The sequence below is a fragment of the Falco peregrinus genome, chromosome 8, assembly GCF_023634155.1.
Source record: "Falco peregrinus isolate bFalPer1 chromosome 8, bFalPer1.pri, whole genome shotgun sequence".
In the NCBI taxonomy this organism is placed as follows: Eukaryota; Metazoa; Chordata; class Aves; order Falconiformes; family Falconidae; genus Falco; species Falco peregrinus.
In genome coordinates this window covers 45,218,589-45,234,257 of record NC_073728.1, presented here as the reverse complement: position 1 = coordinate 45,234,257, position 15,669 = coordinate 45,218,589, and the positions used below count along the sequence as shown (strand labels likewise).

The following is a 15,669-nucleotide window of genomic DNA, read 5'->3' as shown; positions in this document are numbered from 1 at the left end:
CGGAGGTGACGACCAGCGGGCACCGCGATTGGCGGGCGCCGCAGCCACGCCCCCATGTTGTTGTCAGGGTCAGAGAGAAGATGGCGGCGGCGGCGGCAGTGAGGGGCATCGGGGGCGGGCTGGGCCGCAGCCTGCGGGAGCTCCGCATCCACCTCTGCCAGAGCTCCGCGGGCAGCCGCGGCGTCAGGTGAGCCAGCGGCACCGGGAGTCAGGCATCGGCCCGCCCCCAGCCAGCCCCATCCGGCGGGGATCTGCCGTTCCTTCCTCTCTCCGTAGGGAGTTCATCGAGCAGCACTACGTGGCGCTGAAGAAGGCGAACCCCGACTTCCCCATCCTGATCCGCGAGTGCTCCGGCGTCCAGCCCAAGCTCTGGGCCCGGTACGGTGAGTAGGGGGCCCGCCGGGCAGCAGCGGCAGGGGGCGAGCACCAGGCCTCGCGGCCCGCAGCGGGGAGGCAGGTGGGGACACAAGGGGGGACAGCGGCGGAGGCAGGCGGCTGCCCCGGGGGCAAGGTGGGGGCTGACTCCGGAGAGCATTACGGCTGCGTGACCCGGTGGGAGGCAAAAAAAGGGACCCGCCGTTCAGAAGGTGGCTTGCCAGCTTGTGGCTGTCATCTCCCACCCCTGGAGGATGCCCATACAGAAATACATTTCTGGTTTTAGCTTGTTTTTACGGCATCTTTAGCAAAATGCCAAAAAGGGAGTAGAAAAAGCTCCCCTGTAAAGGCCTTGTTTTCTTCCTAAAAGCCACCTGGCCTGGACAAAAAAAAATTCAGAAACTTTTTGTCAAAGAGATTAAATGACTCTTTAAGCACAAGTTTCCCAGTGCAAGCACACAGGCCAGTAGAGCAGTTGGTATAGTGCCTGTCTTCTATCTGTATGTTGCAGGGAAATACACCCCTGCGTAGGGGCTGCTGTAGGAATAGGCAGTTTTTCAGCATTATTTTACTGAAGTTTTGGTTAGCATCTTGATGTGAGCAGGCTGAAGGCCACCAGCTTGCTTTGGAATGTGGCCATGGCCTCTGTCCAGCTGCTGTGCAGCAGAAGTTAATAAAAAGAGGCAAGGAAACGTGGTAGGCTACATTGGTTTATTTCCAGTGGAAAGGCTGAGAATAAAGAGAAGGTGGAAACAGTAGCTTAGGCACAGGGAGGCTCACTGGGGAGCGGTGGATGCAAAAGGGTGGTGATGGGAGCCTGGGCTGTGGATGCCAGTGCCACCTGGGAAACCTGAAGTAGAGCTTTGAGTTGTCTTTGCACCAGAAAAAGACTGAGGCACCTGACCCTTCTCTTACCCTCTATCTTTCCTGCAGAGTTTGGCAAGGAGAAAAGTGTGCCGCTGAACAACCTTACTGTGGATGAAGTGGCCAAGGCCTTGGAGAACATTGTGAAAAGCAAGGTGTAAAGACAGTAAACACGCATGTGCCGAAGACTTGACTAGTAATCTTTAATGTAAAATGTGTATCTTTAACTTATCGATTACATAAATGCAACGTGCTTACCCTGAGCTTCACATGTTGAGTATAAAGCCGAAAAGAAATGCTGGGGGGAACAGCCGATCCAGCAGCATTTATGCATCATCTTTTCGCACCAAGAGCCCGTCTGGCTGGGTTGCAGCTCAGCTCTGCCCCTGCGCCAAGTTCTGGGGAGGCACAGGGCAGCCTGCTGGTAGCTATGAGGTGGTGAAAAGGACTGAAACAGCTGTATCTTGGCCAAGGACCAGCATCCCCGTGCAGCTAGCGCTGGGGCGTAACTGGCAGTTAGACCCCTAATTAGCCCTTGGGAAAGCAGGGCACAGGGTGAACAATGTTTACTACTCCTTGGAGTGCAGGGAAAGGAGGTGGTGTGGCCTAGGAGAAGGCAGACAGTGTGGCATGGCAGGGACTGAAGGCAGAGGCTCCCAGGGGCTGCCCGATCATGTCCAGCAGCGCTCGTGCCCGCTCCTGAAGTTCTGGGGTGCTCTGGTGCTGCTCAAGGGCATGGTGTCCCCCTTGCCTGAGGAAGTCAGCAGCAGCCTGGGTGACAGGAGAGGGGTGAGAGCTGGCTGGCTGCCATCTGAGTAGCTGCTACAGCTTGTCGTGTACACCACTGTACAGCCCAGGGAATGAGGTTGAAGAAACTCCCCAGAGCACTATCAGACACTAAAGTCCCAAGCCAGGTCAATCCAGCCTGCCGGCTGGGAGTACACACAATTTGAAGTACAACTGAACCAAAAGAATCCCTGCATAATAACCTCAAAAGGATACAAACAACCTGCCCCAAAACCACTCACTGTCAATGAAAAGGAGCTTCCCCAGAGACCTAAGAAGGGCTTCTACCCTCTGCATCACACAAGTGGCTCCCTACAGGCATGTGTCTGGTGCTGAGGGGGAGGGGACTAGCCTGCCAATGACTGAAGGCAGTATTATTTAAGCAATAATAGTAATCATCACCAGCTTTAAAATCTCATGCTTGATTCTGGGGCATGCACTCCCCTCTCTTACCTCTGGCCAGTGCAGGAAGAGGAGGTGCAGCAGCTCAAGGCACTGCCCCACCACTTCAGGGTCGGGCAGTGTGAGGGTAGGCAGCAGCAGGGGCAGGGCAGGCTGCCAGTGCAGCTGCTGGCAGTAGGCTGGCCCCTTCTCTGCTATATTGCACAGAACTGTCAGGACCTGGATAGAGAAGCCATGAGAGGGGAATGAGCAATGAACACTTCGTTAGTGGGCCAATTCCTGACAGGCTTAGGAGAGCTCCACAGAACTCCCCACATCCTCTGTGGAAGTCCTGCCAGGCGCTTCCCCAAAGCTATGTGCCCACCAGCTGGCTGGATTTTGAGTGCTCTTTAAAAGCCACCTCCATCCCCACCCCAAGGTGCTGGTCATCCCTGTGCCAAGCAAACACAGCTGTACCATGCACCCCTTGTCAAAGCATCCCCCCAGGACCCCCTAAAACTTTGGGGTCTTCCCTAAAGGTGGCAGCAGCCTCCCCAGGCCTGCTCCAGGTGCCAGCAGGCCTGGTCCCAAGTTAACATCTACCTTGGAACCCCTCTTCTGCCAGGACAAGACTCTGTCAAGGGTAAATACAGACATAGCGACTTGAGGGGAGGTGGATGTTGACACTACCACAACACAAGACCTTCCACCAAGCTGTTGCTACTGCCCCAGGTCATCCTCCAGCTTTATCACTGGGGGGGGGGGGGGGGGGGGGGCGGCGGGGATTCGTGTTCCTGGTAAGTCCAGTGCTTCCCCCCAGCCCTGGGGCACGAGGTGAGATCTTACCAACACACTGGCCATCTGGGAGCAGGGCAGGAGCTGCAGCAGGGCTGGGAGCAAGTCCAGGGAAAGCAGAGCAGAGCAGAAGAAGGGCTTGTCCGCTAGGGTGGGCAGAGAAGGAATGTGTCAATAAAACCAGTTTCAGAGGTCTCTATAGACAAGACATCACAAGTCTGGCAGCCATCAAGGCAGGTCCCAGCAGTAGCTCTGCCTCTGCTGACAGCCCCACAGGACACTCACCCGTGAGGTTGTTCAGCAGCCACAGACACTCCTGTACGATGAACGGGTGCTGCTGGAGGAAGCACTGAAGGACGAGGAAGAGGGCGATGAGCAGGCGCTCGTCCTGGATCTGGACCTCATAGCCCGTCTCCTCTGCGAGCAGATTGCTGAGACACCGCAGCACTGGACAGACGAGCTGCAACGATGGGAAACAGCCCTCTAACCAGACCGCATCTCCACAGCAATGCGAAGAATGGCTAGCACCCTGCCCACATCTTACCAGCTCCAGGCCCTCAGGAGCATCTTGGGGGATTTCAGAAGCCAGTTCGAACAAGAGTGAGGTGAGGGCTGGCAAGGCCCCCAGCGACAGCAGCACCGCATTGGCTGCATGGCTGCAAAAGGAAGGGACAGCATGCTTGCTCTTGGCACTCAGAGAGGGAAAACTGCTGCAGCCCCCGCCAAACAATGGGGCCTGGAAATTCAGAGCGCTCTCCTGAAGCACCACAGGGCTTGTTTCACGTTTAACTAGCAGCTTGCTTCTGAGCAGACAAGAAAGTTTAAAAGCCCATAGAAAACAGATCTGCTGGAATTATCTCTGCAGGTCTGGAAGTAACAGCCCTGGATCCTTCTTTGGTACCCACACGTTTCTTTCTGCTGGGGCTGCTGAAAGAGCACTGCACTGCAGCAGCCACACCAAGGCAGGCAGATTGTTGACAGCAGCCAGCCAGGCCAGGTGTCACTGGGCCAACCCCAGAAGCATGAGGATTGAGGGAACTTGCCTTCAGCAGTGTGGGGGACAACTCCAGATATGGAGAGGCAACTGGGGGGGGTTCAGAGGACTAGGAACTCCCTCCTCAGGTTCATAACCTGTTATTACCCTGTAAAGGATCCCAGTGATGCTGCAAACAGCATGTGTGTGCTCAGATACAAGAGTGGGAATGCCCAGGATAGCAGGGAAATTGCTTGCCCAAGGGAAAGGGGCAACGGAGGCAATCCAGGTCCCCTCACTGGACCCTGAGCCTTTGTGCCTTTCTGTTTGGCTGCCCCAAGGGAACTCAAAATGAGGAGAAAAGTGTGTTTACCTACAAACGATGTAGTGGAGGCACCATGCAAACTCCACAGCCACTCCTACCCCAGCCTTGAGGCCAGAGCAAACCAGTCGAAGCATGTACTGGGGGAGAACAGAGTCCAGAACCAAGCTAGGGTCAGAACAGCAGAGTTAATGGAGGCACAGGCCAGAGCACAAGCAGGACAGACAAGTGACAGGGAGACACTAGCCCTGGTCACTGAGCAGGGAGCTGCTCTCCCCTGTTGTGGGGGCTGTGTGCTCCAAAAACGCACCTTGAAGAGACTATTAAAAGGCTACAGTCTCAGGCCCCACTAAGGCCTAGCACAAGCTCTGTCTGTGGCAGGGCCTGGGGACGCTCAGGCCACCTTGGCTGGGGTCACATTTTTGGCACTAGGGGACTGTCAGGCTGATTTTTTCCTTCGCAGGAGGAATACAGTCAGAATTTCCCTGTAAGCCTACCCTGCTCAGCACTGTCCTTTACTGAAATACCACAGCTGTCTGTTCAGATGAGGCTGAGGGAAAAGAGTAAAGTCCTGCACCCTGATCTGCAACAAAACCTCTGTAGCTCTGGTAGGATTCTGCTCTGAACTATTAGTATCACAGGGATGGGATAGGCGTTGTTGTCCCTGGCATGCAAATACCACGCCAGACCCCAGGGCCTATCCTGATGCAGGGTTAAGAGGCTTGGACTCACGGTATGATCTCTGTGGGGGCTTCCTTGGCTTGGAGGAGCTGTGAGAGGACGTAGCCCAAACCTTCCAACACAGCCTCGTGTGGGGACTGCAATCAAACAGAACAAAGCTAATCCCACATGACAGAGCCAGGGGACGCCAGGGTGCCAGCCGCTGTGCTGGTGAGAGGGGTGATACCTCTTTGTAAGACCCAACCAAGCAGCTGCATGGCGCAGTCTCTCCATGCCTGGAGAAGAGGGGACACAGCAGCAGACTGGCAGTGATACAGCAACCCGTGGCCACACCAAAGCTGAGCTGTCCCCCCTCCCCACACTCACATGGGCTGCAGCTGTAGGGATCCAGGAGCCCAAACGCAGCAGCAGTGCAGCTTTGAGCATTCAGATCTGCAAACAACAGCTCTGCTCACTGCATTGGCCTCGTATGCTTGCTGGACCCAAGCTGGGCAGAGGGGAGAAGCCTGCAGCTCCCCATATTACAGACCACTTATCAGCAAGCCGCAGTTACAGATGTGAGGGATTCAGGTGGAGGAGAGCACAAGGTGGTGACCTGAGCCCCAAAAATGGAGTGCAGGAGCATCCATGAGAGACCCTCACTCTCAAGGGAAGAGCACTCTGCAGAGGGTCTCTGCCTGTGGCCACAGCTGGAAGGAAGGCTGATAACTCAAGTGCTGTCAGCCAGTGTCTTAAAGGGCATAAGAAAAGGTGCCTTTCTGGGGCAGAGCAAGGGAAGAATATGGCTGAGCTATTTCACCCACCTGGATGCAGGATGTCAGCACTGGAATGATGCCCTGAGGCAGAATCTGCTTCCTCACAGCTTCACTTTCTACTACCAGGTTCCCCAGTGTGTACAAACACAGCTCCTGAAATACACCCGAGAGAGGAGGTCACCTCTTCCGCACTCCACAGCAGGACTCTGGCCAGCCTGGGCAGCCAGCAAGGCCTCTAGATCCTTGCACTCCAGGGACTGGGGCACACACTTCCCCTGAGCAGGGCATAAGCTGTTCTTCAGAGGGGCAAACATGGATGGATACTGCTGGACACTCCAGCTACCCCCATTCCAGCTGTATCAGCTTCAATTTACCCTTTTTCTATCTGGCTGAGGCTGGGATCTGATCCCTTCTGCTTTGGAGGTTTTTCAGTCTTCTAATTATTGCTACGACGCTTCCCTGAGACCTCTCTAATTCCACAGTATTCTGGAGACTCTCTTCGTGCTACATTAAAATGTGATCATCACCTTGGGATTACTCCCCATCTTGTTCCTGAGTTCTGATCCTGTCTGCTTCTCAAAGGTGCACAGCGTGCTGCACAAGTCGAGACACACAGGCGCTCCAGAGCTACTCCAACTGTTCGCTCATTTGCCCGGATCAAACTGCACAGCTTGGAGCCACAAGTGCTCTTCCTTCCAGCCTGGATGAAAGCCTGCCTGCTTGTTGCTTGTTGAAAGTAAGCTGACAAAGTACCTGTTCCCGCATCCCAGCCTGCAGCTGCTCATTTCTTTCACCTCTCCAAGATCTTTTAAAACACTTAAACTGACCTGCATCTAGTATTTCTGCTTTACTCACCACACAGACACCAAGGCACCCCCTTGTGCAGGCCCATCTGGTGCTGAGAGGCTGGACCACACATCTGATGATGGAGGACAACTGCCACAGCCTGCAATCCCCACTTCCCCAAAGAGAGCATGGAGCTGAAGAGGAAGCACCCATTACAAATGGGGCAAACCACTGCATCCTAGGCTGCGGCAGGAGGGTTTGCTCTGGCCCAGGCGAGCTTTGGCAGCATTTAAGAGCAACATGAAGCTACCTGGAAAGAGGTGCAAACACAATGGAGCCAAATTTCTCTTGGTGTCAGGACAGGGCACAGCGAAAGGGCTCTCTGTATTTGCAAAACCTGACAAGACAAAGCCTCACTGCATCTCACTGCCCTGGGTTAGCACTGGGGACAGTTCTGCTCCAAGGGGAAGGTTGGACTAGAGACTTCCAGAGGGCCCCTTCCCACCAGCACTCCTATGCAAGCCATGTTAGCCTAAGACTAGCCAAAAGAGATCAACACACAACTACTACAGAAGTATAAGCCCCGGCAAACGCAAGCATGGATCTTACTGTGAACTCAACACTGTGTCCAGAGAGGTAGGTAAGGAGATAGGAGGTCACTGGCAGACATGCCTCAGCCACATCAGGGTCACTGGAGTGGGACAGCTCATGGAGACAGCGGGCTGCCTCCATCTGCATGTCAGCCAGGCTGCTGGTGAAGAGCCCGATGAGTGTCCGGATGCTGCCATCCAGCCTGGTGGAATCCAAAGGGCACTGTCACCTCCTGCCTCCCCACCCCTGGCCACACACCCGCTCACCCACATGACTGGGCCACAGGGCCACTCTGGACATGCACTTGATAACAGCCATGCAGTGCCAGACTTGGGCTGACCTGACAAACTTCTGCTGAGTCTCCTTGTTCTGCAGAGCCCAGCGGAGGCGGCTGAGCGATTTTTTCCTGTCCTCTGAGCCCCTCTGCACGTCTCTGAGCAGCTCAAGAACCTATCCGAAAATTAAAAGATGAGTGAACATAAAGCCACGTTACAATTTCATCTCGTTAATCCTGGAGGCAAAGAAACCCAGGGTGCAAAGATGGTCACAAAGAACCTTATTGCTTCTCACCGTGCCTGGCAGCAACTCAGAAAACATTCCCAAACCCACCTCCACCCAGGCTCCTCCGCATGCCCCAGAGGCTGGGGAAGACTCCAGGGACCTCCATCAGCATGGAGAACAACATCCCACTCTTCACCTCATCCACTGAGAGAGCGTCCGGCACAACCACCGCTCCATCCTGTCCACCCTCCTCTGCTGCAACGTCCTCCCGCAGAAGCCGCTTGCTGACCAGCTGCTCCTGCCGCCGGGCTTTCCTGAGAGCTGCGATTGAATCGGTCCCCATCACCGCCTGCCTGGGTCAAAAAGCTTTTCCACCCCACCACAGAGCCCTGACAGGGGAACTGCCAGACCCCCAGTGAGCCAGCGAGGGCGGCAGCGGCCGCAGGGCTGCGGGTCGGGCACGCAGGGAGCCACGGCCGGGCCAGCCGGCGGGGCGGGGGCCGGGGGGGCCGGGGCGGCCCCGCGGGCGGGGGTCAAGCCTGGTTCTGCATAGGCGAGACCCCGGAGACCCCAAAGCACAGGGAGGCGGCCGAGGACACGGGGCAGCCAGGGCGGGATCCCCAGCCGGGCTGCAAACAAAGGGGCCGTAACGGGGCTCCCCGAGCGCGCCGGGAGCCCGCAGGTGCCGGGGCCCGTTCGGGCCCCGCTGTGGGGCGGACGTGGCCGCCATGGGGGCTCCCACCTGGGGCCCCGCCACCCATGAACCCGCCCGGCCCCGAGACCTGGGCCCAGGGCCCGGGCCCGCCGCGGACCTGCCTCTCGCTCCCGCCGCCGGGCCCGCAGCTCCTCCGCACCGCGGCCGCTCGGCCCGGCCCCGCGCCGCCGCCGGCCCCACATGGCGGCGGCAGGAGGAGGAGGAGGCCCGGGAGAGGCGGGGCGGGCGGAGGCCGGGCCCGGGGCGGGGCGGCGGGCAGGGCCGGATCGCGGGGGCGGTGAGCAGCCCCCGGCAGCGAGGCCCGGGGCGTGCTGTGCCCCAGAGGGCCCGGCCGGCGTATCCGCCCGGGGAGCCTCGGGGCCGGTCCCCCCCGCTCGCAGCACAGGAGGAGCGGGACCAGCCCTCGGTGGGGCAGGGGCAGTGCCGGGTACCCCACGCCGCGCTGCCGCCGCAGCTGCAGGGGAGCGCGGCCGGGGCAGGTCGAGCTGCCGGCTGGGTGGCCGGAGCACACGGTGACACCCGCCGCGGGCACCGGCCCTGGCGGGGCTGCAGCACCGGGGCGCGGGGCCTGCGCGCAGCGACACAAACCGGGCAGGGGACGAACCCAGAGCCAGCGGCCGCCGGGCTCGGGCAAGGCTCAGCCCCCCGGGCTGGCCTGCTTGTCTGTGGAAGCCGAAAAAGGCCAGAGACTCCCAGAAACGTCAAGACAACAGGTCTCGGTATCCTGGGATCTTCCATGGTGGCGATGAGAACAAGAAAGTCATCACCCGAAAGATCATTCCAAAACCACGTGGCTTTGAAGTGGGGTGCGGCTGGCTGAAGAGCTTGCTCCTCCACAGAAAGGCATTTTGGGGAATTTACTGGTGATGGCCAGGAATGAGCAATCAAAAGGCACCAGGCCCAGACAGGGCCACCGGCCTCATCAAAAGGAGTGGTGAGGAGAACTCGGAAAGCTGATTCCTTCACTGTACACACAGCAGCAGTTTTGTGTAACCCGAGGATGGAGGCGATGAATCACGGAATTGCTGAAACCCTCTGCACAAGGAATTGCTTAAGGAAAGGCAGCAAAGCAGTGCAGCATGCCACCTGAGACACCAGGAACAAGAAAATGAGCTGTAGTAGATGTAACGACCAGAAGGAGACCTTCCCTTCACCCAGCCTGGCAGCAGCGTGCCAGGGTGCGGGGGACAGGCAGCTCCAGCCCCAGCTGTTGTCACACTGATAGTGTCTCTCTGTGATGCTGCATTAACATCCACAAACTGGGAGTTGCATCTTCTAGCCATACAGTTACATTGCCTTTCTGAAACCCTCCCTGAAATTCAACACAGGCAGAGAAATCCCCAGGGAAGAAAAAAATCCCTGACAGATCTTTCCAAATGCCTGGTACTTTCCACTTGCTGACAAGGAGTGTTACTATTTTGGTGTAGGCACAGCCACCACCTGCCAAAGGAGCACAGGGCAAGTGATGTGAGTTCCTTGGCCAGGCAAACTAGCCAGCTTGCCAAGGAAGCTGACCTTGGGTGAAAAAGTGCCTTTTGCAGCTTTGAGCTTAGCACACACTGGATGGGAATTTGTCCTGTCCCCATCCTAAATGGGACACAGGCATCTTGGGGTGGTCTGGATACCAGTATGACAGTCTTGTACCCCTCTGCATTACTTCCTGCAGGGTGCTCAGCACCCAGTCAGCTCTGAGGCACAACAAACCCGGAGCATCTGGAAGCAAAGGTGTGTTTAGGCTGGTCCTGAGGGTGCATTTAGGGCCCTGTCTTACACTGTCTTACCTCATCCTTCCTAGGAAAGCGAGCAGCATTGCTACTTAGACCAAAATCCTTCCCAGCCTGCAGCCACAGGCAGCCGCAAGAGCCCTTGCTGCAGAGAAGCGAAGCAGAAGTGACTTGGGTGGTTGCTGCGTGGCATGCTGCTTCCTGTGGCACAGCCAGCCCCGTGCTGCTCGGGAAGTCACGCAGTGGGAGCAAGGCAGTGCCTGGGAGCCTGCCTCCAGGTCCCCACTAGCCCCGACCCCGTCGATCTAATAAGCAGAAGCAGGACGGGCTGCAGAAGCTCCAACGGCAGCTGTAAGACACCTGCAGGCACCGAGGTCTCCCCCAGCTGGAGGCAGGGGAGGATCAGGCGCAGGAGAGAGTTGAGCACTTGCATAGCCTTTGGCACCTAAGCCCTGGATTTGGCAGCAGCTAGAGGAAGCAGCTTTGGGGCGAGGAAACGTTTTGGTGTGAGCTGGCTGGTGAGTCACTGGACAAACGCACCCCTGCTTTGTGCTGCCACCCCCGGGAGAGGGACTTTCTGCAAGTGCTGGAGGTGAGCTTCTCCCTGGGAGCGTGGTGCAGCCCCGTGACGGTACAGAGAGGTAGGGAGACCTCTGTCCCCACAGGTTTCTGAGGTGAGGCCAGAAAGAGCTGTGGCTGATCAGGGCTACTGCTGGCAACAGACCTGCTCGAAGCAGGAGGCTGGGCTGTAGACCCCCAAAGACTCCTCACCGCTGCCCTGCCTGGGTGCTCGGGCAGAGTTGAGTCAGCACGTTCTTAGAAGCCTTTAATTTTTGCTTGCTGCTTTTTTGCAATCTGGTGATAGACTCTCCCATCAGCTGGACAGCAAAGCAGTACTTGGTGCTGACAGGAATGCTTACAGACCCTCAGAAATTATTTTCTACTGTCCCTTTGGAGGCTGGTAATGAATCATGTCACTGGCTGAGAAAAAGGAAAATATGAAGCCCTCTGTTGCCATTTCCTGTCCCAGATTACAGAGCAAGCTGCACAGAGAATCAGAGCTGTGGCTCTCACATCCTGTGGTCAGACGGATATATCAGGCTTACTGTCTGCAACTCAACATTTCTAGTTTCTCCTCATCTGTGGGATTTCCTGGTTGCTTAGGAGTGGGAGTCTGCAGCAAGGCAGCACCGGCAGGAAAGCGCAGAGCCCAGCGGCTGCTGCCTCAGGAGGAGCCACCCTGCCTTGCTGAAACCCTGCTTTTGGGGTGGGGAAACACCAGTGCCACCGGCTCTGTGCCGAGGAGCAGTGACAGGTGTAGCTCTGGGGTGTTTCACTGCTGATTTGGACTTTGTCCTGAGTCAGGGCTGAGTAGCCAGGCAGGTGCCGATGGTGTGCGTTGAACCCACACAAAGGGCAGCTGGACAGGAGGCATGAGGGCAGCACTGTGTCCCTGAGGGGTGGCTCTCCAGGGCTGAACCTGCCCAAACCAGCCCTCCAGCTGGCTAGATCTGAACGGTCCACTCAGCTTCCACAACAGTTCTGCCTTTCACCGTTGCTCTCCTCCTTTTTAGGTTGTTCACCATGAATGTGGCTGTTCTCCCTGTCCTGTGGCTGTGGCTGTTGGAGGCAGAAGGCAGGTGCTTCTTCAATCGCACTCAGGAGCACTGTGTGTGCTACAGCCTGTCCCAGGAAAGCCTAAGCAGCATCATCCGGTGCCTCCCAGCCTCTGTCGTGGAGTTTTACGGGGGAGAGCTGAAGACATATGTAGACTTCCCCATCAGAAACCTGGACCCCTCCGCCATTGACATGCTGGGCTCCCTTGTCATCAGGAAAATAATTGTTGGTGATCTCCTGGTGCCTGAGGTACTCCTTGCCCAAGTCCTGAGGTTCTTCTCCTACACCCAGGTGCAAGAACTGGTGTTTGAGAACTGCATTTTCGATGGGAGAGGCAACTGGGATAAAATGGATGGCCAGAACTTGCCCATATTGTCCCTGCACTTCGACAACGTGACATCTGCCCCACTGACAGGCCGTGAGCAGGACTTCTCTAGTCTGAGCAGCTGGCTGGAGACCCTACAGGAGCTGGCTGTCACTGGGTCCCATGTCACCAGCCTGCCCTGTGGCGTCGGAAGGGTGTTCAGAGCTCTGCGGTACCTGAACATGGCACAAAACAGCCTTGGGGATGAGAGCTTGATGCCCGCCTTCTGTAAAGGGGCTTTCCCTCAGCTCCAGGTACTGAGTCTGCAACGCAATAACCTAACGTCCTACCATGGTGTGTGCAGAAGCATTCAACTGCTGCATGAGCTCCAGCATCTAGATCTCAGCCAGAACCAGCTCATGGCAGACCTGTCTGCCTCTTGTCAGTGGCCAGTGTCCCTCCAAATTTTTAACTTGTCCAACACTGGCTTGGATGAAGTCCTCACACCTCTGCCTCCCAGTCTAGAAGTGTTGGACATGAGCTGCAACCACCTCCATGCTGTAGACATCTCCCTCAGCTCCCTGAAGAAGCTATTCCTGAGCCAAAACATGCTGCAGGCTGCCCCCTCCATCAGGAATTGTCCCATGTTGGACACCCTCCACCTAGACAATAACTCGATTAGAGAGCTGCCGTGGGATGAGGTGAAGCTCTTGGGACAGCTGCGGGATGTGGCTGTGGCTAACAATCCCTACAACTGCTCATGCTCCGGGGCCGGGGGGCTCCAGGCACTGGTGAGCATGGGGCACCTTGGGCAGGGCTGGCCCCAGGACTACATGTGTCACTCCCCACCTCACTACCAGGGCAGGCTGGTGAAGGACGTGCAGGTCTCGGTGCTGCAGTGTAACAGTGCTGCAGTGATTGCCCCTGTATGCATTGCCCTTGCCCTGTTTGGTGTGGCTGGGGTCATCTGCTTGCTCAGATCCAGGCCCAGGCTCATCCGGCCCTGATGCAGAGTGTGAAGGGGACATGTGACCATTCCCACCAGGGCTTCCCCACAGGGGCTCAGCTCCAGGGGCTGCAAGGCCAGGAGTTCCATGGGAAGTCTCACAAGACCCCTCAAGTGCTGGTGGGGAGCTCTCTCAGACCCCTCAGCCCAGACTCCCCTGTGGTGCAGGACTGTCTCCCAGCATTATCCCACGGTGGATGTGGCTTTGCCCATCCAAGTTTTGGGGAAACCCCCAAGCAAAGCCCCTTGCCATACTCTGTCCCATGACTGCACCCTCCCAGAGGGTTTTTCCTTATGGCCATCCATGACTCCTCAAGCCTGAACACGCACCTATTGCCCCTGTGAATCATCTGCCCTGGACAGGAGGAGTTCAGCTCTATCATATTTGCACCACTGCAGGCAGCACTCAGATGCCCCAAGCCTGACTGGGGTCTGGTGGTCCCCATCCAGAGCACCCCGCAGCCTTGTATCCCTGTGCCCCCAAGCCCAGACACCCTTGCAGCCTCCACAGCCTCTCTGCTGACCCTCCACCTATCCTCACCTGGGGCCATGGGTGGGGAGGATGTCTGGTTTGCAAGGGTGTTTGCCTAACAGCTATTCAGCATAAGAGAACACCCACAAAAGACAGGAACAAGAATAAATGAAACACCCCCGTACACAAATGCTAATGAGCGGGAGGTAACAGAGGCAGCAACCAAGACCTGAGCTCTCAAGGCACTGGCGGATGAACTCCCCAAGTGTGACCTTGAAGAGGTTTAGCTAGAAACTTCTTAAGTGATAAGAAGAAAAGGTTTTTTTTGCATTTCAGGTGATTCAGGAAATGTCTCATAGGAAAGAGAGCATTGATTATGTGATGCTGAGGGAGATCGGGGGCATGCAAACCTTACTGGGGAATGCTTACAGGAAGGATCAAAGGGAGGATCACAGTGGGTGGGTGGGGAAGGAACAAGCATGGGAAAACAGGGATGGGGGAGAAGGGGGCTGGTCATAGGTAGGCAATGCTTGCCTGGCCAAGCCCTGCACTTTGTCCCCATGGTCTGTCCTGCCTTCTCATTAAAATCTATTCCTGGGTATTTTCTGTGTCAGCTCACTCTCTGTTCTGTTTGTGCACGTGTACCTGTCACCCGAGAGCAAACACCGGCTGGGCTAGCTAGTGGATGAGAAACCAGAGTGTGGAAAGACCCAGGCTGGAGCTGGAGAGTGGCTAAACAGGGCCCAGGGTCCAGCTGTGGGTCTGTGATGGCATTGGGGTCTGCCATGCGTTCGAGGGCACACGTGTGTGCACCTGCCTTTGGGCCAAGGCTGGGGCTGTGGGGCTGTGCCACCAGCCCACATCAGCCCTGACCAGCTAGAGAGGAGGGATGGGGCCGTGCTGCCTGTGTGCTTGTGCTCATGAGAGCACCGTTGGTGGTTAGACAGTGCTAGCAAAGGTGCTGCTCTGCTTGTGTTGACATGTGTGGACATGTGTACACCATGTGTCTGCATTTGCATCTTGGGAATTTGCGCTCAGCCGTGCTACTGGCTGGACCTGGGAAGAGGGAGCAGCAGCTGCTCTCTCCTGTCTAATAGATGAAGAAGGAGAAATCCCTGTCCCTCTGAATCATAGGATTTACTTTCCCTTAGCAGCACCCATGTGAAGCACAACCTCACCCCTTGCTCTGCTCCTGATGAAGCCCCCAGTGTGGCTTGCTCCATTTGCAATGACAACTCATGTCCAGCCTGGTGTCACCCTCGTGCCTGAAGACATTTGGGCAGGCAGGGGCTCAGGGAGGCAGGGGCAGCGTTATAATCTCATTCTATAGAGGGAATGGTGGCAGACAGAGGGACACGTGCATCTCCTCATTGTGCCTGGTCCTGTCCAAGTGCAAGGGGCAGGGGCTGTCCTGGCACCTCCTGTCTCCAACAGTCTGTGTTTCTACAGACCAGAGATCCTCAGCTTCAGGATTTCCTTTTGTGCTTTCTTGGTATGACTGATCAGTAGTAAATGTGATTCTGTGGTTTGTGGTTGCTTCTTGTGCATAGAAAACCTTTGTGATAGTCCGAGGTCCCTCATCTCCCATCCCCGCTTTGTAAAGATGTCCCTCTTGGAGCCAGGAGCATGCTAATGATGTGAGCAGGTCCAGGCACCCACCTGGCTCCCATGGTCCCACTAACTCCTTGGCCAGCAGGGCTCATCCTCTGGAACACGGTGCCTCCAGGCTGGGCCTGTCTCTGCCCGTCTCTGCCCACATGACTGTGCTCAACACCCATTAATAATACAGGGAAACAGGATCCTCCCGTGTAACCCCATCCCCTGCCCTGTCTGAAACAGCAGCTTAAGGGCTGCTGCTGCTGAGCTGGCCATGGATGCTGGAGAGGTGAGTGCCATCATGGGGGACGTCACAGGGTGGTTTGGAGGGATCTGTCCCTTGCCTCCAGTGCGGCATGGCTTTGCAATGCCCAGGGGTTTGTCCAGCTCCCAGCAGGTGCTGGGTGCATGTGGCAGGACATGGC

At 56.7% G+C, this 15,669-nt stretch overlaps 3 protein-coding genes across 8 annotated transcripts; 2 read left to right on the top strand and 1 right to left on the bottom strand.

Moving 5' to 3' along the window:
- The first annotated feature begins 29 nt into the window (after positions 1–29).
- On the top strand, positions 30–1,502 carry NDUFA2 (NADH:ubiquinone oxidoreductase subunit A2). Of its 2 annotated transcripts, none has more exons than XM_055812558.1 (3): positions 30–187; positions 277–378; positions 1,309–1,502. In XM_055812558.1, the coding sequence occupies exons 1-3, from the start codon at positions 81–83 to the stop codon at positions 1,355–1,357; spliced, it is 258 nt and encodes an 85-aa protein (XP_055668533.1). In that variant the 5' UTR covers positions 30–80; the 3' UTR covers positions 1,358–1,502. The 2 variants fall into 2 exon arrangements, with proteins under 2 accessions (XP_055668533.1, XP_055668532.1); XM_055812557.1 differs by having other exon boundaries at positions 277–383.
- On the bottom strand, positions 1,073–8,746 carry TMCO6 (transmembrane and coiled-coil domains 6). Of its 3 annotated transcripts, none has more exons than XM_055812552.1 (12): positions 8,623–8,746; positions 8,007–8,131; positions 7,650–7,759; positions 7,328–7,511; positions 5,981–6,085; positions 5,229–5,314; positions 4,548–4,664; positions 3,746–3,857; positions 3,487–3,661; positions 3,253–3,347; positions 2,479–2,646; positions 1,073–2,010 (listed from the first exon to the last, which is right to left on the bottom strand). In XM_055812552.1, the coding sequence occupies exons 1-12, from the start codon at positions 8,705–8,707 to the stop codon at positions 1,846–1,848; spliced, it is 1,527 nt and encodes a 508-aa protein (XP_055668527.1). In that variant the 5' UTR covers positions 8,708–8,746; the 3' UTR covers positions 1,073–1,845. The 3 variants fall into 3 exon arrangements, with proteins under 3 accessions (XP_055668527.1, XP_055668530.1, XP_055668529.1); XM_055812555.1 differs by having other exon boundaries at positions 8,627–8,722; XM_055812554.1 differs by lacking the exon at positions 4,548–4,664.
- Positions 8,747–8,819: 73 nt separating this feature from the next.
- Positions 8,820–14,249, top strand: CD14 (CD14 molecule). Of its 3 annotated transcripts, none has more exons than XM_027788762.2 (2): positions 8,820–10,841; positions 11,824–14,249. In XM_027788762.2, the coding sequence occupies exon 2, from the start codon at positions 11,834–11,836 to the stop codon at positions 13,175–13,177; it is 1,344 nt and encodes a 447-aa protein (XP_027644563.2). In that variant the 5' UTR covers positions 8,820–10,841; positions 11,824–11,833; the 3' UTR covers positions 13,178–14,249. The 3 variants fall into 3 exon arrangements, with proteins under 3 accessions (XP_027644563.2, XP_055668531.1, XP_005238930.2); XM_055812556.1 differs by having other exon boundaries at positions 8,820–10,890; XM_005238873.3 differs by having other exon boundaries at positions 8,822–10,767.
- Positions 14,250–15,669: the final 1,420 nt, after the last annotated feature.